The sequence below is a fragment of the Trichogramma pretiosum genome, unplaced genomic scaffold (assembly GCF_000599845.2).
Source record: "Trichogramma pretiosum strain Unisexual culture from Peru unplaced genomic scaffold, Tpre_2.0 scaffold34, whole genome shotgun sequence".
Lineage (NCBI taxonomy): Eukaryota > Metazoa > Arthropoda > Insecta > Hymenoptera > Trichogrammatidae > Trichogramma > Trichogramma pretiosum.
In genome coordinates this window covers 1,340,510-1,362,058 of record NW_019641683.1, presented here as the reverse complement: position 1 = coordinate 1,362,058, position 21,549 = coordinate 1,340,510, and the positions used below count along the sequence as shown (strand labels likewise).

The 21,549-nt window shown below is 29.0% G+C and overlaps 5 protein-coding genes across 5 annotated transcripts; 3 read left to right on the top strand and 2 right to left on the bottom strand.

Moving 5' to 3' along the window:
• Window positions 1–1,890: 1,890 nt before the first annotated feature.
• Window positions 1,891–5,618, top strand: LOC106659339 (leucine-rich repeat protein soc-2 homolog). Its single transcript, XM_014381850.2, has 2 exons — window positions 1,891–2,255; window positions 2,574–5,618. Exons 1-2 carry the CDS (start codon window positions 2,121–2,123, stop codon window positions 4,191–4,193), a joined length of 1,755 nt encoding a protein of 584 aa, XP_014237336.1. The 5' UTR covers window positions 1,891–2,120; the 3' UTR covers window positions 4,194–5,618.
• Window positions 5,610–9,217, bottom strand: LOC106660354. The gene is made up of 4 exons (XM_014383293.2): window positions 7,936–9,217; window positions 7,374–7,533; window positions 6,948–7,290; window positions 5,610–6,752 (listed from the first exon to the last, which is right to left on the bottom strand). Exons 1-4 carry the CDS (start codon window positions 8,030–8,032, stop codon window positions 6,687–6,689), a joined length of 666 nt encoding a protein of 221 aa, XP_014238779.1. The 5' UTR covers window positions 8,033–9,217; the 3' UTR covers window positions 5,610–6,686.
• A 135-nt stretch (window positions 9,218–9,352) lies between these two features.
• LOC106654223 (zinc finger CCHC domain-containing protein 10-like) lies at window positions 9,353–10,458 on the top strand. Its single transcript, XM_014374035.2, has 3 exons — window positions 9,353–9,570; window positions 9,690–9,833; window positions 9,913–10,458. The coding sequence occupies exons 1-3, from the start codon at window positions 9,533–9,535 to the stop codon at window positions 10,214–10,216; spliced, it is 486 nt and encodes a 161-aa protein (XP_014229521.1). The 5' UTR covers window positions 9,353–9,532; the 3' UTR covers window positions 10,217–10,458.
• Window positions 10,459–10,559: 101 nt separating this feature from the next.
• On the bottom strand, window positions 10,560–14,713 carry LOC106654145 (DNA replication licensing factor Mcm2). Its single transcript, XM_014373909.2, has 15 exons — window positions 14,412–14,713; window positions 14,179–14,339; window positions 13,935–14,098; window positions 13,783–13,862; window positions 13,525–13,707; window positions 13,251–13,462; window positions 12,995–13,187; window positions 12,719–12,922; window positions 12,261–12,492; window positions 11,947–12,197; window positions 11,715–11,879; window positions 11,313–11,633; window positions 11,056–11,238; window positions 10,830–10,985; window positions 10,560–10,751 (listed from the first exon to the last, which is right to left on the bottom strand). The coding sequence occupies exons 1-15, from the start codon at window positions 14,412–14,414 to the stop codon at window positions 10,623–10,625; spliced, it is 2,637 nt and encodes an 878-aa protein (XP_014229395.1). The 5' UTR covers window positions 14,415–14,713; the 3' UTR covers window positions 10,560–10,622.
• Window positions 14,714–15,592: 879 nt separating this feature from the next.
• On the top strand, window positions 15,593–19,031 carry LOC106659905 (protein regulator of cytokinesis 1-like). Its single transcript, XM_014382663.2, has 11 exons — window positions 15,593–15,975; window positions 16,224–16,356; window positions 16,438–16,536; window positions 16,598–16,738; window positions 16,811–16,927; window positions 17,000–17,317; window positions 17,426–17,649; window positions 17,741–17,885; window positions 17,961–18,119; window positions 18,184–18,444; window positions 18,517–19,031. The coding sequence occupies exons 1-11, from the start codon at window positions 15,962–15,964 to the stop codon at window positions 18,808–18,810; spliced, it is 1,905 nt and encodes a 634-aa protein (XP_014238149.1). The 5' UTR covers window positions 15,593–15,961; the 3' UTR covers window positions 18,811–19,031.
• The last annotated feature ends 2,518 nt before the right edge of the window (window positions 19,032–21,549 follow it).

Here is a 21,549-nt window from a genome sequence, read left to right as displayed (position 1 = left end):
ATTTCATAAATGTTCAACTATTAGTGAACAAAACCATTAAACATAAATTAGAGACTGAAAATGAAAGAAACTTAGATTTTTCTTATAAAATTGTTTACATTCAGCTCATGAATCATACATTCCTTCTTACACTACAATAACTTCAAGAGATCATAGGGACTTGGTACTTCTCAAACAATCCTATGAAAATTATTGGGTAATTGAAAAAAGTTAACTTTTATATAACTTTTAAAAAGTATAAATATCTAATAATTTTCCAATTATTGAAGTATTAAAATATCACAGCATTAAGGTATACTGCTTAACTTTTTGTAAATATAATATATTTATTACACTATGTAAACTATATGAATATTTAAGTATTCTAATAAACTTGTATGTAATAGATATGAAAGGATGGGTATAATTTGCATAAAATAAAATGATTAATCATTTATCATTCAAAAAATATATTATTTATTTAAAGTACTTTATCTATAATTATTGAAAGACAAATATTTGTTTTATTTTCAAAACCCTCATATGCAATAAATTTTCCATATACATCTTCGGTCTTGTTTCGATCTGAAGTAGGGTCAACCTTCTAGTGTCTGATCACCCTCTAGTAACTGACCACTGTGAGCTATTATTTGAATAAATAGTAATTAAAATAAAATTATGATGCAGTAAACATTTTTTTCACTTTTTTAAACATTATATTTTCAGAAAAAATTTATAGCGACACTTATAAATGATCAAATCTTTTTTTTTATATGATCTAAAACTCTACCGTGGTCCACCTTGGTCGAATACTGAACCATTCGGTAAAATAGACCATCTATAGGTCTCCATCTAGATTCCTAAAGCATTTCAAGATACCTATATGTAGTTATAATGCTGCAAATATTTGGGAACAAAAATTCAAAAGAGTTCTAAGATTAGGATCATTAACAGTTTAGTATAGTGGTCGGAAACTAGACGATATGAATTTATTTTTACCAGCTTTTTTTATCAAGTTGTTTCATTCGAAAGCCTACCTTCTTTTGTTATCGAAAGGGTATTTTTATGGTATATTTTGTAACAAGTGCGCGAAGCAGTGGACTCATACAGGAGCGTAGCGAGCTACGCTCGGGTGAAAACAACTCCTGGATGAGTCAACTGCTTCGCGCACTTGTTACAAAATTTACTATTAAAAAATTTTTAAACGTATTTGGTATGCATAATTTTAAAAGTAAAGAAAGTAAGAATTTTTACCAAGTGGTTGGATACTAGGAGGTTTACCCTATATTAAAAAAAACAAAGTTTTCATTAACACGAAAAAAATTTTTCTAATCATTTCATGGTACGTTTAATTTCATAAAAAAATTGTCGCTTTTATTGAGTTTTTAGAAAAATCATAAGTATTTTCCTCTTGATGATCTGTAACAATGAAGTAAACACATAAAACGTGATAAAAATGAATCCGTGAGCCTCGTAGGCCAACGGGACAATTGCTCAAGCTGCGTTAGCCGCACCGCACTTGGCAATATGTGTACATAAGGAGTGCAGCATTATTGCACTTTGCAGGCTGAAGCAACACTTCTTAGTATAACCCAGCAGTCTCTCATCTCAGCACTCAGCAGTCCAATAGTTCAAAGTCTCGATATAATTATAGAGGGCGCTGAATCATTCAATCGACAATTTCTTCCATAAATTTCTATGTAGGAACAAAGTTTTTCTGTACACTTTATTGCAGCTTGAATCACTGCTTTACCTAGCTACTTGAGCTTTGTCAGTTTAGTATTCTCGGGTTTAGTGATCTGCTGTCAAGCAATAAGTAACAGTATATAGCCAGCGAACGTCATTGCTTTCACGTCCACGGTCCAAAGCTCCTCCATTCTGTGGTATTCGGAAATTTGTAGAATTCGATCGGTCTATGCTATGATAAAAGTTTTACTATAAGTGTATATTAGAAAAGACACGCCTATAGCGTAGTAACATTGTGCTATCACCTCAAGACAGTCAAGGTTGCAGTCAATAAAATATAATTTGAGTAGATGTTGCTTCATACGAAATCCGACTGAGCTGAAAACCGGCGTTGACAGCAACTGTCTGATTTACTCGATTTAATTTGTATTTACCTTGAACTTAAAAATACGCTTATGAAGGAACAGGATATACCGGAGTATCTAGAGGGCTGCGGCTTACCTACTGCCGCCTCTGCAAGCGATAACATGCCCGAAGTTTGTGAACTTCTCAAGGACACTCAACCTTTTGCTGCCACTAATACTTCACAGGTCAGATACTCCATTTCTAATATCTAATTTATGACGGTTGACAATTTGTTTTATTTTTTATTTATTATCTAATGCTTTCATCTATTCAAATTTACATTGGCAAACTCATTTGGAAAGTAAGAAGTTTTGGTGCAATTTTACGCGATAGGAATAAAATATGAGTAGGGAACTAATAAATTTAATTATTTCCAACTGATTGCTACTAATAGTTCATCATATATTATTTAATTTTAAAAATTTTCAAAAAAATGTGTTCATTCTCTTGAAAAACAATTTTTCTATTTTAAGGAAATATTAATTTTATTTTTATTCATACAGGATAAAGATATGAAAGATAAAAAGCTCTCGAGCACTTTGATTTCTGGTGATACAAAAAAAACTGTAACTGTGAAACATCCAGAATCAAACAAACCCAAACCTACAATAAAAAAAGGTAAACCAATTCAAGCTGATCTAGATGTTGCCAAAGAATTTATTAGATGTAGAGATGAAGGTTTTAAACGGTTAGATCTCAGTAAATCAAGCATTACAAACTTACCAAACAGTGTAAAGGATTTGACGCATATTGTAGAATTTTATCTTTACGGTAATAAATTAGTAACTCTTCCTCCAGAAATTGGACATTTAACAAATTTGAAAACTTTAGCTCTCAGTGAAAATTCACTTACCAGTTTGCCAGACACTTTAGAAAATCTAAAACAACTCAGAGTTCTTGACTTAAGGCATAATAAGCTCAATGAAATCCCAGATGTAGTATATAAACTTACATCTTTGACTACATTATTTTTACGATTTAACAGAGTTAAATATGTTAATGAAAATATTTGTAACTTGACAAACTTGACAATGTTAAGTTTGAGAGAAAATAAAATTAAAGAACTTCCAGCTGGTATTGGAAAACTTACCAATCTTGTCACGTTTGATGTATCACATAATCATTTGGAGCATTTACCAAAAGAAATAGGTAATTGTATTCAGTTGTCTACACTTGATCTGCAACATAATGAGCTAATAGATATTCCTGACGCAATAGGCAATCTTATTGCTGTTACAAGATTAGGTTTACGATACAATCGGTTAACTACTATTCCTAAGTCTTTAGCGAATTGCAAACTGATGGATGAGTTTAGTGTTGAAGGAAATCAAGTTTGTCAGCTACCAGATGGTTTACTGTCCAACTTATCAAACTTAAAAACAATTACATTGTCCAGAAATGCATTCATGGCTTATCCCTCAGGTGGACCTTCACAATTCACAAATGTTCATTCTATCAATCTTGAACATAATAAAATAGATAAAATACCTTATGGAATATTTTCAAGGGCCAAAAATTTAACAAAATTGAACATGAAAGAAAATCTTTTGACAGCTTTGCCATTAGACACAGGCACCTGGATAAATATGGTTGAATTAAATCTTGGTACCAATCAATTAACTAAAATTCCTGATGACATACAGCATCTTCAAAACTTAGAAATTCTTATTTTATCTAATAATCTATTAAAACGCATTCCTTCAAGTATAGCTAATCTTAGTAAACTTAGAGTTCTCGATCTTGAAGAAAATAAAATTGAATCATTACCAAATGAAATTGGCTTTCTAAGAGACTTACAGAAACTAATATTACAATCAAACCAGATCACTTCATTACCTCGGGCCATAGGCCATTTGACAAATTTAACATACCTCAGTGTTGGGGAAAATAATTTAAACTACTTACCAGAAGAAATTGGAACTTTGGAAAACTTAGATTCTCTCTACATCAATGACAATGCAAATTTGCATAATTTACCTTTTGAACTTGCACTTTGCACAAATCTTAGCATTATGTCTATTGAAAATTGTCCTTTATCACAAATACCTTCAGAAATCGTTGTAGGTGGACCTTCTCTTGTTATTCAATATCTTAAAATGCAAGGTCCTTATAGATCAATGTAACAGAATGTTAACTTTAAGGATGTTGAATACTAACATTAAAATTCTATAATGATTAGACAACTTTTCAAAAAATTTACCAATTTATAAGAATACAAATCAATCATTAACAAAAATTTCAATCAAAGATTGTTTTATTTTCTTAATTTATTTATATCAATTGTTTCAAAACTACAAATTGATGATTAATGTTCCTAAATCTTTTGGTATAACTTGATTAATTTATAATTTTTTTATAATTTTTATATTTTAATAAATATTTCTATTATAAGAATTGTAATAACCATAGATCTCTCATTTGAATACAAAGATAAAATATTGATTGTGCTCATACTTTTACTCATAGTTCAGAAAAATATTTTTTACAACATTGTTTATGATAATTGATACTTGCTGTAGAAATTGCTGCAAAAATTATCTTTAAAGACTTTGCATTATTTGCATTTATTACTTTTATAATTCTTTTTATTATAAATGACCCACAAAATTATAAGTGAATATAAATAAATCATAAACTAATTAATTAGTTAATATTTTGTATTTAATTCATTAGACAATTGTGTAAGGCGAAAAAAATATTTATTAACATTTATGTACATAACTATCACTGTAATACAAAATAAAGATGTGTCAATTATTAAACAGTTTTTAGTGAAGTTAACAAAAATGATTGTTGCTCAGGGTATTTAATTAATTATAGGATATTTATTCTACTCATTACTAATTCTACTCATAGCTTCTATTCTAAATTTTAAGGCTCATTTGTCAATTCCTGGATTGCTTTGAATGCTCCTGGATGAAAAAAATTGAGAATTTTTAAAAATTTACTCAAAAAGAGAAAACAATTATTAAACATAGTAAAACTGAATTCATGCCACTTTCAGACCACTATTATGAAAATAATTATAATAGTTTAAAAGAAAATATGTTTCAAAACCAGATGTCTGCATGAATCTATCATCATACTACTTATAATTATAATATGATCAATTTATGTTAATATTAGTAAAATGTTGAGAAAATATATGAATCATAAGTAAAAAATAAATAAATAAGTGTCAAGTTTTAAGGAGAGCTTTCTGAACTTTACTATTTAGTTATAATATAAAAAAATATTACAAAGAAAACTTTTTAGTTGAATGTGTTATACTTCATGTGTTTAGAATAGATCTCAAAAAGTAAAATGTGATTATATTCTAGTTCATGTATCAGGTTTTATGCTTGTTGATAAACTCATAAAATTGAAATATTCTTACATAATTTTTAAATTGTAAAAAAACAAATTGTAAAAAATAGAAAAAAAATTTGTGATAATTGATCTCTTTTATGAGGCAAAGATTTTAGCAAAGTTGAAATGTATGTTACAAAATTTATTCACACATGTACATAAAATGCACAACAATTTTTTATAAATTTGACACATGGATTTCGATGATTAAAGTTTTTTATCGTCTATCGTTAGAATTTTATATTTTTTTAATTACTTACATAGCAAAAATATCTTCTAATGATTCATAATGAGTAAAAAAAGTTTATATCAAAAAGTGCATACTGATAAAAAAACTGTTCGGTAAATAAGTGTATCTGTTTTTGATCATTGAATAGTAAAAATATTTGAAACAAAATAAATGTTGTGTACATTTCTTATAACTCACAAAAAGTAATTTTTATGGCTTCAGAACTAAAGATTTAATTACAATTTTAAATAAAATGTTTGGAGATACTATTATACTTTGGATCCTATCAATTAGAAAAAAATGAAGAAAACACACTTACATGTTTTTCGAAAGTTATTAATGTAAGTATTGAAAATAAATATTGTATTTAAATTACTGAAAATATTTATGATAAAATTAGAGTTTTTCTTGTTTGTTTGCAAAATGTATTCTTATTTTAAAAATATGGGTATAAGTAATTGACTCGCTTTTTTATTGTACAAACATTTAACAATTTATTCAGATATTTATAAGTAATTCAAACTTTTTATAATCAAAATAATTATTTTCAATTATTTTTATAAACACGATGTTTTTTTTAAATCAACCGACTGTATAACTAAGAAAGGGTTGCACAATGGAGTGCAATTAATTGGCTGCGAAAAAACGAATTGTCATTAACTTATGATGTTAAAGAATCTTGAGCTTTCGGATTTTTAAGGTGATTTCAAAACCAGGGTCAAAATTAAAATTCTTTTTTTTCTGAGAATTCACTAACTTTTTTATAGACCTATGGCACTGCCTAACTATTAGAAAATGCCTTTTAAAAAGTTCATCTTCACAGTTAGTATCTTCTTATGAAAAAAGTGAGATGAACTGTCTTTTCGGATGGTGTACTGAGAAAAAAATTTATAAAATATGAACAATTTTATGCTCGCTCTAGACTTTGAAGAAATGTATGTCAATATCAAAATCAGACTACTATAAATATTCATAAAATATACTATAATGTTCTGTGTCGTTGTATGCTAAATGTTTCTTAATCTTGTATTTTTCATGATTAATGTTTTGATTTTTGAGTTAAGAGACTTCTAGTTTTGAACACAAATGTTTTTTTACTTCGAATCTGAAAAAATGTATTATAAATTATGTCATGAATAATAAATAAATAATTTTTAAAGTAAACCTGACGTAAAAATTATTAAAGTTATATGAAATAAATGAATTCTTATTAACCCAATTAATCTCAACCGTTGTGATATGATATTCAATTGTAAGGAGTAAAATACTATTTCGCGTGGTGAATAATCATTGTACTTACGTTACCACCAACAATACCAATTTTTTGCTCGAGAGACGAAGTTTTATCCAATTTATTTTGTTCTTCCAATTTCTCTATGTAATTATTAGCTGTTAAAAATCCATGGTTATTTTCTTTATATCTTTGATTTGCCAGTTTAAAAGGTAATTGTGATTTTTCAGAATTAATATTCAGTTTTTTTACTTCCAATACACTTGAATTAGTACATGTATGAAATGAATTATTATTAAGTTTTTCATCCCTTGAATAAGTATTCCTAATGTTTTTTAAATCAAATTTTTCTTGAATTTGTTTTTGCAAGGCACTAATTCGTTTTTCTGTGGTAACTAAAGAGGTCTGTAAGCTGTGATAAAATAAAAACTTGATTATTAAATAATAATAATAATTTGGATCACCATAATCGATTTATAATTATAATCGTTTTACATTTGTATTTCTAAGTTTTCATCAGTGGTGATGCTCTGCAATTTAATATCAGCTTTGGTCAAGTCACTTTTTAACATACCACCATTTTCTATTTCAAAAGTAGTTTCCAATTTATCAATTTCCTTCGATAGTTCTTGAATCCGAGGATTTATTCTTCGTTCTAAATAAAAAATTCATATAGATAAAAATTTTACGTCTAATAAGAATAAAGAAACTTTTTAGTATGGATGGATGAATTGTTCAATCATGCTGACGGATAATTTTAACGATCTGTATGAAAAGTAAGAGATTAAAAATCTTCACATCTTTTTAAAATCATTTAAGAAATAGTTTAAATAAATTTGTTAATTTTTTTTTGTAGATTGGTAAGTTTACGAAGAAAAAATTAAAAATATTTTTTTAATGTAGAATTTTTTTTTTATTTGATTGGCTAAACGACTCAAAAGCAAATTCTCGTGCAAATAATATTTTTACATAGTTTACTATTAAATTCTACGTAAAAAAATTATTTTTGTAGACTGTATTTCTTCTAACTTTAAAGAGAATGTAATGTACGATCAACCTTTTTCAACATTACGGCCATTGCAACCACAAGCAAAAGGAACTTCTTTTGGAAAATTTGGCAACTCATTTAGTATCGAAATGTATTTGTGTTTCATGGAAAAATTCCAAGTTTGATTGCACTGCTGATTTTGAAGATCCCACACTTCTTTTTGAATTTTATCCTCAAGTAATATATTGATGTATTATTTGATTTTTAAAAATATTTAAGTACGGAGTTTTTTCCTTACAAGTTCACGCGTTTCGCACTCTAAAATGTTCATCTTCCGCTGAATAATTATACCATTATTGGTTTTCAAATCTTGCAATACTTGCAGTCTGACTTTTTTTTGTACCAATTCTAAATGTCTTTTATTCAAATGCATATTAAATAATTGAGTTTTTTTCTCAATATTCATATTATAGCACTTAAAAAAAAGAGCACTAAACAAAGAGCACAAAAAGTTACAATAAAAATCACTGCAGAGTAACTTGTTAATAGTCTTAACTTGATACTGTTGAATAAAGTTAGTTTAAACGTTAAGTAGCACACTTTGACATTCGACACAATATCAAATTGTCATAAAATCGAAAACTGTTATCATCCAATTGTTAATGTATTAGAGTAGTATCATTTGTTTTTTCCAGGAACAAAATCGTGGAATCTTAAATAATTTTTTATAGTAATCAAAATTTATCTCTCGATCGTTATTGAAGAGTCATAACTTATAAGACTGCGCAGAAGTGTGCACCAGTAAAAAGAATTTCAAAATATTTCGAAAATATTTAAACTAAACAAGCTTCTTGTTAAACGAAGATGCAGCAGTGTAGTAGTACAGCTTATTGGCGTTCAAATGTGAATTCCATAGCCACGAAGATTTTTAAATATGTTTTTAGCTTTGGTAAAAATACATAACAGCCTAAAAGATGCGGCCGTAATGTGCATGCACAGATATAGCGATCTGCCATCTGTTGGAAGCCGGTTGTTACTATCCCGAGCGAAAAGCGTTGAATAACGAAATTATGAAGAACGCCGATCATTATATTTTATTTTTATATTAAATTATCAAAGTATGAAATAAAATATATGTTGAAAGTTGAGAGTGTTAAGACTTAAATTATTTAGCAAAAAAAAAAAATTCAGACGTCATTAGATGAAGGATTTCTCCATCTGTTCCATTTCAAATTCTATTTTTGTTGAAACAAACAAATAGTAATGTTTATGATTAAAACGCATGCAGTTATAATAAATTATGAGTTTAAACTTTCTCTCTTACATAAATGTAGGAGTAAATATAATAATCCTTTTTGAGTACCAGAAGAAATAAGTGACAGTGCCAATCCTTGTGGTAAAATTTGAAACTAACTTAGCTTAAATATATTCTGGAGGTTAACTATTTCTCATCAACTGACTACTGAGTCCGTGGCTTACTTATACACTGTAATACGTACATTTATTCTAGACTAGATAAAGAATATAGACACAAAGGATATATTCCAATTTGCAAGTTTTCTGTAAATATAACCCAAAACAAGAAGTTGGTCCTAGATTCAAGTTTTCAATAGTTATCAACTTCAGACGATTTTAGTTTTCACTATTTCATCATAACGATCTCATAATGAGTTCTGGAATAATAACTAAATTTTCGAAAAAGCCGTGCGTATAATATTTTTTTGTACATTTTTCACGTTTTTTTATGAATATTATACCATATATTGAAATGCTACTGAAATATTTTCAAATTTTTTATGATTCCTTCATAATTTCATTTACAGAGATCCATATGCTATGGAAAATGTTAGGTGCCAAAAATGCCTCGCTATGGGACATTGGAGCTATGAGTGCAAGGGAAAAAGAAAATATCTGCACCGTTCTTCGCGAACTGTACAATTAAAAAAATCTTTGGAAGCACCCGCTAAGTGAGTATATTATATTAACGCGTATTATATCATTTTTCATTTTATATACATCGTTTAAAGATTGTTCGTTTACTTTTAGAGCCATAGAAGGAGAATCAAAAGAAAAAAAGTCTACTAATTCTAAACTTAAAATAAAGGATAAATCCAGCACAAGTAGCGACAGTGACAGTGACAGTGATAGCAACAGCGATAGCGATAGTGACAGTGATAGTAATAGTAGCAGTAGCACATCGAGTAGCAGTAGTTCGTCTAATAGTGAATCTGATTCAAGTGATAGCATCTCCAGTACTTCTTCAGATAGCAGTGACTCTAGTAGTGACAGTAGCACTTCAAGTATTGAAGCCAAAAAATCAAAGTCAAATAAGAAAAAAAGAAGGCATTGAAATTCATGAGATGTAATTTAATTAATTTTTAAATTACCATTTTATACCTTTAACAATGAACACCACTCAGCTTTTATAGTAGTTAAGATGATTAAATAATTTTTTTTTGAAAAGATTCATGCAAAAAATGCAACAATTGAAAAATTATATTTTCTAATTCATAGATAAAACGAAAAACATTAATGAATACATTTTTCTATAATCATTATTGAAAAAATCATGCAAAAACTAAAAGTAATCTAGTAACTATTTAGTTTTCTTTATCAAAATTGACTATTTTTGATGAGATACAGCTAGAAACTGTGTAAAAGGAACACAGCAAACAGTAAATATACAAATAAAATAAAGAAAGCAAAATATATTTTTTTAAAAATATGATTGTACATGAATAAAAATGATTAAAAAACTAATCTTCATCAACAGTATGCAGAGTTTGTACAATAACTTTTCTTTTAGAATCATATGAAAAGTCATTAGACAAAAACAAGTTGCTTTTGTAGAATGGTGCAAGATTATACACTTTGAATTGTTTAGCCTGAAAAAATATTTTTTTTTAATACAATTTTTTCACTCATTAAAAATTATTTATAATCATATAATACATATATATTACCCTTTCAAGTAAACTTTTCTCAGGAATTTCTACTGATGTAATAGCATCTTTATTCATAGCTTTTTTAAATGCCAGTGCATCTAATGTTAACCCTCGAAGTGCAAAGTAAAGCAATTCATTGTGGTTTTTCTCATATGTTAAATATTTATGGAAAGCCTGTAAAGAAATAAATCAAAAATAGTTAAACTTCAATTGAATTAAAAATTTTAATTTAGATTTAACTTACTTGTCTCATATCTTTCATGACAGAATACTTTTGCGTTTCAACAAAACTTTCTAATTCCATTCTAATAGCCAAATTTATATCTTCTTCTCTTACGAATTCACGCAAATGCATTTTGGCATTAGCCTCTGCCATACGTATAATACTTTCAATGTGGCGTACAGTAATAGGATGACTTCCAGTAATCTAAAATGATTTTTAAAATCTAGATTAATTTGACTTTTGATTTTTCTGAAAGTCTGCAATGCGAGTGTCTTTACCTTACTTTCTTGCCTAAGTTTACTGTATAATTTGGCAATTTTATCGTTATCAACATTACTTAATTTTGGGTGTACATTTTGCTTGGCATAAACAATATACTTTTTTAAAACATCTTGATCTAATGGTTCAAATTCATCAGACTCTTTGACTGCACTATTTTCCAGTTGTGATGGTACTACTTTTTCTAAATTTGATGGATGATGTTTAATATGTGAATTGACAACAAAATTAGCAAGGTGCCTATCTTGCATAGGATCTACTTCATCTTTGACAATACACAAAATATCAAAACGAGAAATGATTGGTTCAGATAAATCAACCTGAAGCAAAAAATGTAAGAACATATATAAAACGAATTGAAAAGAAAATTTTTTTACAATTTAATTAATAGTAAACCTTACATTATCAGAAAATGTTAAACTAGCGTCATATCTTCCTCCAATTGGATTGGATGCGGCAATAACGGCACACCTTGCATTTAAAGAGGTAACTATACCAGCTTTGGATATAGAAATACTCTGTTGCTCCATAGCTTCATGAATTGACGTTCTATCTTGATCGTTCATCTTGTACAGAATAAACAATTTTAAAACCAAATTTCAATGATTAATTCAAAGTAAAAAATGTATATACCTTGTCGAACTCGTCTATCAAACATATACCATTATCAGCAAGTACTAATGCACCAGCTTCTAAAGTCCATTCATGAGTCATAGGAGATTTTCTGACATAGGCTGTAAGACCAACAGCAGATGCCCCTTGGCCTGTTGTAAAAATAGCTCTTGGAGCTATCTTTTCAATGTATTTAAGAAATTGAGATTTTGCAGTACCAGGGTCACCACAAATTAATATGTTTATATCTCCTCTGACTTTATGTTTCATACCTGCACAAAATTAAAAAACTCAATTTATAATAACTGCATCATGTCAAATGCAAGCAAACTTACCTGGATTTTTTGAAACTCCTCCAAAAATTGATAGAGCTAATGCTCTTTTAATGAACTTATGACCATAAATTGATGGGCCAATACTAGCAACAATTCGATTGGCAATGTGAGGATCTTTACTTAGTTTCAAAATATTATTGACATCCTCTTCTGTAAGAGAATCAACAATATCTTTAGAATCTTTAACTTGTAAGTGATTTGCTAAAAGTACAGTGGCAAAAACTGGAAAACCCTGTAAATTAATAATATTATTTTGAAATATAATTCTCTATCAAATGCAATAACTTTATTAATATAAAAAATATGAATAAAAGTAACAGATTGAAAAATCTTCAGATGTACTTTTTAAGACTTATACTTTTATTTATATACTTTTGAAGAGAAAAATTGAAAAAAAAATGAAATATTTATAGAAAAAAACAATTTTTTTTCAAAGCTAATTTTAAAATTTCATTTACCTCTTCAGTATTTAAAGAGCCATCAAAACTGTTAGTGTATATGGCGGTTAAATCTATTTCATCTCCTGGTTTACAGCGGTCTACTAAATCAGACAATAAAATGCAATCTTTACTTCGAGGTATTCTTCCAGCAGGAATTCTTCCAGGCGATTCTTGAATTGTAATTTTTTGGTAATTTCTATATATGGTTTGCTCCATATTAATCTGAAAAATGGTTTAGTGATTACAAATATAGTCTTCTTGACAAATTAAGACCAATTAATAGTAAAAGTTTACCATAAATGGACCACTACTTTGACATTCAGGGCATTTATTAGGTTTAATTTCTTGGCTTTGAGATTGAGTGTAAGGCCCTAAAATGTATCCACACTTACTGCAATCATATTTCACAATTGACAATTGCGGTAAAACCCCTGTTGTAGCTGTTACAACACCCAATGTTCTTACTAGCTGATTCAAATGAAGTTTCCTATTCATTTAAAAAAATAGTTTGTTATTGTAATATTTATTAAAAATAATTATTAAATCTTACCTAAAAGTACGCAGTTCTTCAACAAGAGGTAATTCCGATATTCTGACATGTATTTCTGTTGTAACCCTCTCATAACTAGGAAAAATTGTGAGTACCAAATTCTTAGCAACTTCATCAAATATCTCCAACATTTGAAATGGGGCCTCAGGTAAAAAATAAGCAAGAACATGTTCTTTGCTAGCAAGAACGGGGAATTCCACAATAAAACTTGACTAAAATAAACGTTAATTATTTGAACTATTTTGAAAGATATTAATTAATTTTTTTTAATTACCTGATTGCTTTCACACATATGTCGAATGCGTTCACTGTACATATGAAGCCCTTTTGAATTAGTATAGGTCCTTAAGAAGTTCTTGAACCTATTGAAGATTTCATTTCTTGGAGCAAGCATAGTTACCCAATCCTTTACTGAATATCCTTTTGTATCTTCTAAGTTTTCAATTGATTCTGTCATCTGATGAATGAGGCAAAAAAAAATTAAAGTGCATTCTTTTAAGACATAATAATATAAAATTTTTTTTCATTTTACTTCAGTCTCATCAATTTCTCCAGCTGCAGCTTTTTCTGCTCTGCGACGTTTACGAGAAAGATCCTCATCGTCACTGTCATCTAATCAAGTTAAATGATATATTACTAATAATACTCTAACATGAATTAGTTTATATGTTATCTATAATTTACCATAAAGAAGATCTCTGTCATCTCTACCAATGCCTGCAGCCCTGTCTCTCTTACGCATGGCGGCTTCTGCAGCTGCACGTTCTCCTTGAGACAGTTCAGAGTAATCTTCATCGTCAACAATTTCAGGATCATAACGATCGAGGGCTGACATGGGACGATAGTCACTTAAGAAATTCAAAAACATGGTTATTAGATTTCCTTTAATAAAGTTCAAAATGAAGGTGGTTGTTGAATAAATACTCACGCCTCCATGTTGTCTCCAAAGAGTTCTTCCCCATCTTCTTCTTCCTCATTTATGTCATCATTACCCAATAAACGGCTTTCATCTTCAAATGGTTCATCAAAATCTGGAGCAGGAGATGTAGCAGCTTCAAGCCTATCTGTTCTTGGAGAACTCGGTTGACTCTTAAAATAAAACAATAATTGAATGCCTCATCTTAGAGGATCAGAGAAATTTACAATAAAGAAAAAACTTACCATTTTTTTCAAAAAATGGAAAACTAAGTATGCGGAAATCTAACTTAAAACAGTAAAAAACCCTTCGATTAAATCGAATTAAAAAAGAAAAAAAACTTGAAAGGAACAGCAACTAGTGTGTTTACAGTCACACAAGACGCACAAAACAAGCAGAAATTGGCGGCAACCGGCTAAAACTTTTACAATAAGTGGGGGTTAAAATTCGATCAGTGGTGCCGCTCTACAGCCACTGGAAGTTGGAAGTGTTGGAACAAGTATCGCCAGCATTGAAAATGCGAGTGAACATGCGAGATTTGATATTATTTTCCGATTAAAGTAGTTAACGAATTCGATACTGTTATAAATACATTTTTCAACTTTTAATTGATTTTATACATTTCGTCTGATATGAAGCAGAAAATTTGAACGTATCTCTGTATTCTCCTTAATATTTAAATAAATGAGATTAAATTTTTTACAAATTTATCTGAAACTTGAACTTTAGCCTGCAACAACGATGGTTAAATCGCAGTCAACTGAAATTTTTATGGCTTAACGAGGCTTCACGGGATCATAAGATGTAATAATAAAAAACAATTTCAATTAAAAAATGAAAGTTTTTTACATACATTAATTTTAACTGTTATGTTTAAGAATCCTAAATCAAAATCGTTATTTTTAAAAATTTAATAAACTTTTATTCACAAATGATATTGCATGGGTTACTACTACTTTATTTTTTATTAGTGAAGCAAACAGCAAGACTTAAAAGTTAAGAAAATAAATATTTGTAATTCATATTGTTAGACTTAAAGTTGTGTAAAAAAAGTATAAATAATGCTCGTCAATTTTCACGATTTTTTCAGTCCATAAAAAACCCTAAGTTTTGAAGTATATCGTTTAAGACAAAATTAAACGCATTTAACGGTTTCGTAAGGGATCATTTTCAACGCGATTTTTCTTCTTCGCAAATTTCACTTTTTTCGAATAGTTTTCATTCTTATATGTTTAAAGTTTTGAAGTTAAAAAAGACATCGAGAGGGCAATAGCAGTAGGTATTGAATACGAGAATGTAATCCTACATGCCCTGGGCCCCTCCTTTTGGGAGGATTTCAAATTTAATTATAACTAAAATTTCGAACACGAGACTGCGCTGAAGTCAGTTGTTTAAGAGTATCTGGGTAATTTGGATTCGAAATGACCCGCATTTCACATATGAGCCTCCTGACAGAGTTGAGTTTCAACCAATAGGATGCGCCTCGTGTACAAATTTAAAACAGGATAAACGTTAGTGAATTCCAAACGGTGCGTTACCGTTGCGCTGGGTCATCTTCTATAGCTATACAGTAGTATGTGTACACGAACATAATGCAATAACGCGCGCGTAAACTTATCTCGTGATTGATCCTACTCGTCGTGAAATCTAACAGTTTTGGGCAAGCGGGGTGGGTTAAATTAGTAAACATACAACGTCGAAACTCGTAAACAACAAATGTAACTTCGTCTGATACCGATAAATTTTGTTTAATGTTGTATTGTAACTGGACTAAAGGATTTAGAAACTGATCACAATGAGCTCCATCAGGTGAATATACTTACTATGCTAACGGACAGGTCCCGTCCACTTATTTTGTCCTAACCATCAGTTACCAATATAAAATTCAATATTAAAAAATATTATCAACTAATATTTAATATAGGATGGACATTTTGATCATTCCAACTATATATTTCTGCATTAACATTGAAATCGAGTTTAACAATAGTTTCAAATCATTTTTGCTGTTATACATACATCATTTATGTCATACGAATTTTTTTACTATTTTATAGAGACAATACAATAGAAAAAGCAAAATCTATATGTGCTAAACAAATTTCTGAATTGTTTGACATATGGGAAGAAACAGGGTACAGAGAAAAAATTCTTTCTACCTATGCAGATCAAGTCCTCAACCATGTAGTGGTAAATTTCAAGAATATTTTTGATTATTAATTTCCATAAATGTGTTGTACTAAATATCATCTTACTTAATGTAATTTTTAGGAATTGATGAAGGATATGGTAGAAGAATCTAATCAAAAGAAAAAAGACCTCTTAAAAAATGTAAAAACTTTAATTCACACAGCGAGAAAAATTTCCAAGGTATAGTCATGTATGACACAAAAGTATATGAACTGAATTAATAGTTATACTTTTTCTTCAGGAATTAGGTACAAATTTCGCTACTGAAGCCTATGATGATTTACCTCTTATAGAGCTGGAGATCCTTTTAAAAGAACAAGTTGACCAATTGCAACATTTAAAAGATCAACGTCTAAAATATATAGAAGAGCTTCTTGCTAAGGTAAAATAGTATTTTATTGTATATATTAAACTTTTCAAATGTATAGTTATTGATAGTTATATTATATTCTAGGAATCAGAAATATGTAAAAAAATTGGTGCCAAAATTGTTGGTTTCAATAATGCATTACCTTCAGAGCAAGAAATAAAAGAATTTGAAAATTATTTGAACATACAAGAAATGGAAATGGTATAATTTTGTTTTTACCAAAAAAATATATTATTGATATGAAAATAAAATTATTTTGCATTGTTTTTTCAGACTCGGTTATCAGATTTATTTAAAGATTCTAGAAGGTCAATTTTAAAAATGATGGAAGATCTTCAAGCTACTCCTGCATTAAATTTTGAAAGAATGGTTTGTCACGATCACAACAACTTTGTTTTTTCACCAAGCAATATGTCTTTGTTGAGAGATTTAAGAGAAAGATTGAAAGAACAAGTAGATGCAGCAAAATCTGAAGCTCAAGAAAAAAAAGAAACTTTAAAAGCATTGTGGGATTACCTTGATGAACCAGCTGAACACCGTCAACATTTTTTGGAAACTTATACAGGATATAGTCGGATAACATTAAATGCTGTAAGTTAATTAGAATTCATTTAATTTGGACTTTATGTACATAAATTATTGTTTCAAAATGAAGAAAGTCATTATCTCTTTCATATTAAAATAATATGCTATTTTCAGTTAAATGTTGAAATAAAAAGATGTAAAGAAAAACGAAGTGAAAATGTTGCAAACTATGTCAAAAAAGTGAGATGTGAAATAGAAAACTACTGGAAGCTATGCAAGTTTAGTGAACTTCAGAAAAAATCTTTCACAGCAATGAAATGTCAAACTTATACAGATGATTTACTCACACTACATGAAATGGAGGCAGAGAGTTTAAAAAAATATTACAATAATAATAAGTAAGATTTTAGTACATAAAGTACCTGATTTATTCTAAAATGATTAAATATTTTTTATATATAAATATATATATACATTTCTTTTTTAAAGAAAAATTTTTGAACTTTTGGATGAATGGGAAATTCAGTTTGAAAAATTAAAAGAATTGGACCAAAGAGCAAATGATCCTGATCGCTATCATAATAGAGGTGGACAATTACTAATGGAGGAAAAAGAAAGAAAAGCTGCTGAAAAGGTAATAAAATTTTGAAAAAATCTTGATAGGTTTTGGGTATTAATCTTACCATTTTTGCAACTTTCATATTTACAGAAATTACCTAAACTTGAAGCTCAACTTGATTCATTAATTGAAGATTATGAAAAATTAAATAAAAAAGCATTTACAGTTCATGGTTTGTCTTTGAAAGAATACATGAATGAAAAACGTGAGAATTATGAAGTTGAAAAAGAAAATTTAAAACTAGCAAGAGTAAGTAAAACTTGATTTTATGGTTTCAATCAGAATTTATAATTAAATGTCAATCTTCTTGTAGAAACAAGCAAAAGATAAGTCTGCTAAAAAAACACCTTTAAGTACTTCAAAACGCACACCTGGGGCAAGTATGCTCCGTGTTACTCCTGCTTCTAATAGACTTCGAACACCTGGTCCATCAAATATGTCTCGAATGACTCCTGCTGCTAAAAGAAAACTGCCTTATGATGTATCACCAAATACATCCAATAAAAAACGTATGGTTAGCACAGAAAAACATAAACCTACCCTTGTCGTCAATAAAGTAAGGAGAAGTGGCAGGGTTAGTAAATTATTTTATGACCTATCTATTGTAAAAATGCCCAAAAAAATTATGTTGAAAACAATTTTTTAGAAGAAGACTCGAAGATCAAAAAATGATACCATGCTATCAGTATCATCCTATGGAAATTTCCAAGAACATTTAGAAAATCGGGATGAACTAAGAAGTTCAATTTTACCAGAAGAAACTGTTTTAAGAAAGGGATCTAATATGGGGACCATAAAAACACCTATGAAAACTCCCATGAAAACTCCTTTGAAACCAGTTAGAAGGAAAGTTGTTGCTAGCACACCTGCTGGTTCCAGCAATGCGCGATCACTTCGAAGCACTCCACGGAGCCCTAAAATAGTAGCAACGCCGCATTAAATCTTTCTAATCACTTTTTCGAAAAAAAGTGTTGCAAAGTAATAATTGTAAGAGTTGATAATTGTAAAAGTTGTTAATGTTATAAAACAACTGCAATCGACGTAAAGCAGTACTATACTATGCTTTTTTTGCTATTACAATGCATTTTAGTTATTATTTAAGAAAATTTATTTTATATTATAAAGTATAACTGTAGGCATTCGTTATTTTTATTAAATAATAACTGTAGTATAATTTATTGTTACTGAAAAATTCAATTTCATTGATACTACTATGACATTAACATTTTTAATTATATTACGTCCAATTTGTTGTACATATAGTAAAGACCATTTTATTTAGTATCAAGTCGAAAATAAAAAATGTATTTTTACTTTCTGAATCATTTAATCAATATTTCAGGTGTTGCAAAATAACCAGTCTATTAAAAATTTAAAGTAAATAGATCAATGAAATAAGCGCTTTTAAGCGTCAACAATCTGTAATTTATTTCTCATTTTTCTTGTAAACTCAAAAATGTCAAAAGTCAGTCAATTAAAACAATCCTTTTTTTTAACGTTTAGAAAGAAGAGAACAAACGGCTATTTAGTTCTATGAGAATACATATGAAATGAAAAGTATTGACGTTATTTGCGTAAGCCAAACATTTTTAGTCAATACAATTTTCGTATGCTGAATTATTTTAGATTGAAATTTTTTATTAAATATTTTTATTAACTTTAATACAATGGTGAAGGAATTTACTTTTTTTATTACAGAAACTATTATGTAGAAAAAAAATCAGAAAAATTTTGTCTCCAGTTTAATTTACACGTTGCATTAAAAATATTAAATAAACAAATCTTTTTACAAATGAGAATAAATTTATTAAATATTTATCAATTACTTTCAACAGCCACAAGTAACAATTTTTTTATAAAGTTAAACTTAATCATTCTCGTTAAAAATTCCATTATTGAACGCTTATCTTGTAAAAATGTATTGAAAATTTTTGTTATGTAAGCTTTAAGTTGTATTTAAAGTATTTAAAATTGATTACAACAAAGATATAAAAATCAATAAAACAAATTTTTAAAATTTTTTAAATAGTTTTAAATCCGATGGCCATTATGATTTAAAAAAATTATTTTCACCAATTTTCCGTACATATACATAGATTTTGTGAAATTTTTTGTTTACTTACCGAAGCAATCAAAAATTTAAAATCTGTCGTATTTATTCAATTTGCATCAAATTTCGAAAATTATTGAAGAATCCGACTCTTTTTTAAAGTATTGAATAATGAAATATTAAAAACAATAAGTTTTCAAAATTTTCGTTTAGAAAAAAATGTGTCCGAGACCATGATTTATGTTAATGTAAGATAATGAAGTCACCATCAGCTGTATGATGAGTTGAATTGTAAGTATCGGTACGGCCAATGCTTTCTGCAGGAAGATAGTAAATTTGGTGCGAGTGTAAAGCCTTCGAAGAGTCGGAATTACAATGACTAACCTGTCTCGGGAAAACAGGTAGGAGGAGCTAACGTCCCAAACGAGCCACTTGCCCATACGTGTACAATAACGCCTACTCTACATGTGCTCGGCTGATTCGAACGTCGCCGCACCTGTTCACTCTCACCTTATCAAAAAGCTGCGTTCAAGTTTTACCCCCTCCACACAGGTGTTGTTCTCAAATACGTAGCATCGTTGGAAATAAACGCCCACGCTAAGGCGTTTGGTTTCGAGCCTGCATTCACCCAATTACATATAGCCTAATTCAATAGTTGTATCTGACAACATCCCCATATACCTGTCGATCTTTTTTCTCTCTCTCTCTCTCTCTTTCTTACTGTTACGAAAGACATTTTTACGCGTTTGCATGACTCAAGTCTTCTTGGTTTCGTTTGAAAAATTTATTTGAAAAACTTGAATGACAAATTGTTATTGATTTTACATTAACAGTAGTGAAGAGTCACGGATTTTGAAGATTTAAGGGGACAAGATAAATCAAAATTGTTGAAATTTTTTTTTCTTGGTAGTAAAATATGTTCATACTACCCCCGATTGACCAAAAAAGACTCCTACCCAAGCTCTGAAATCCTAATTACATTACTTTTTTCATAATACTAAATATTGTGATTGAATTCACTGACCACGCGATTCTGACGTGAGTTCTTCGTCAATATTGATCTGTGGGTTGTGAAAGTCTTCAGAAAATTACCTTCATCCACCTAAACGGGGCAGAATTTTGAAAAAAACTTTTGTTAATCTTCTAATAGCTTTAATACAAAATTTAGAGTTGATAAAATATTGATTTTCTTAAAATTTTTCGTATTTTGACGCGTAAATTGAGCTGTACACAATTTTTCTAAATTCTGCTCCGCTCAAGTGGATGAGGGTATTTTTCTGAAGACTTTCACAACCCACGGATCAATATTGACGAAGAACTCATGTCAGAATCGCGTGGTCAGTGAATCCAATCACAATATTTAGAATTATGAAAAAAGTAATGTAATTAGGATTTCGTAGCTCGGGTAGGAGCTTTTTTTGGTCAATCAGGGGTAGTATGAACTTACTTTACTACCAAGAAAAAAAATGTTTAACTATTTCGATTTATATGGCTAATCAAATAGCGGTTGAAATATCAGCTCGAAACACTGTCTTGTCCCCTTAATGAAATTTGTAATAAGTTATTTTGTTAGTATGCTCTGACTCACGAACATTGGCGCAGGTGAGTTGAAATGAATTATTGGAAACG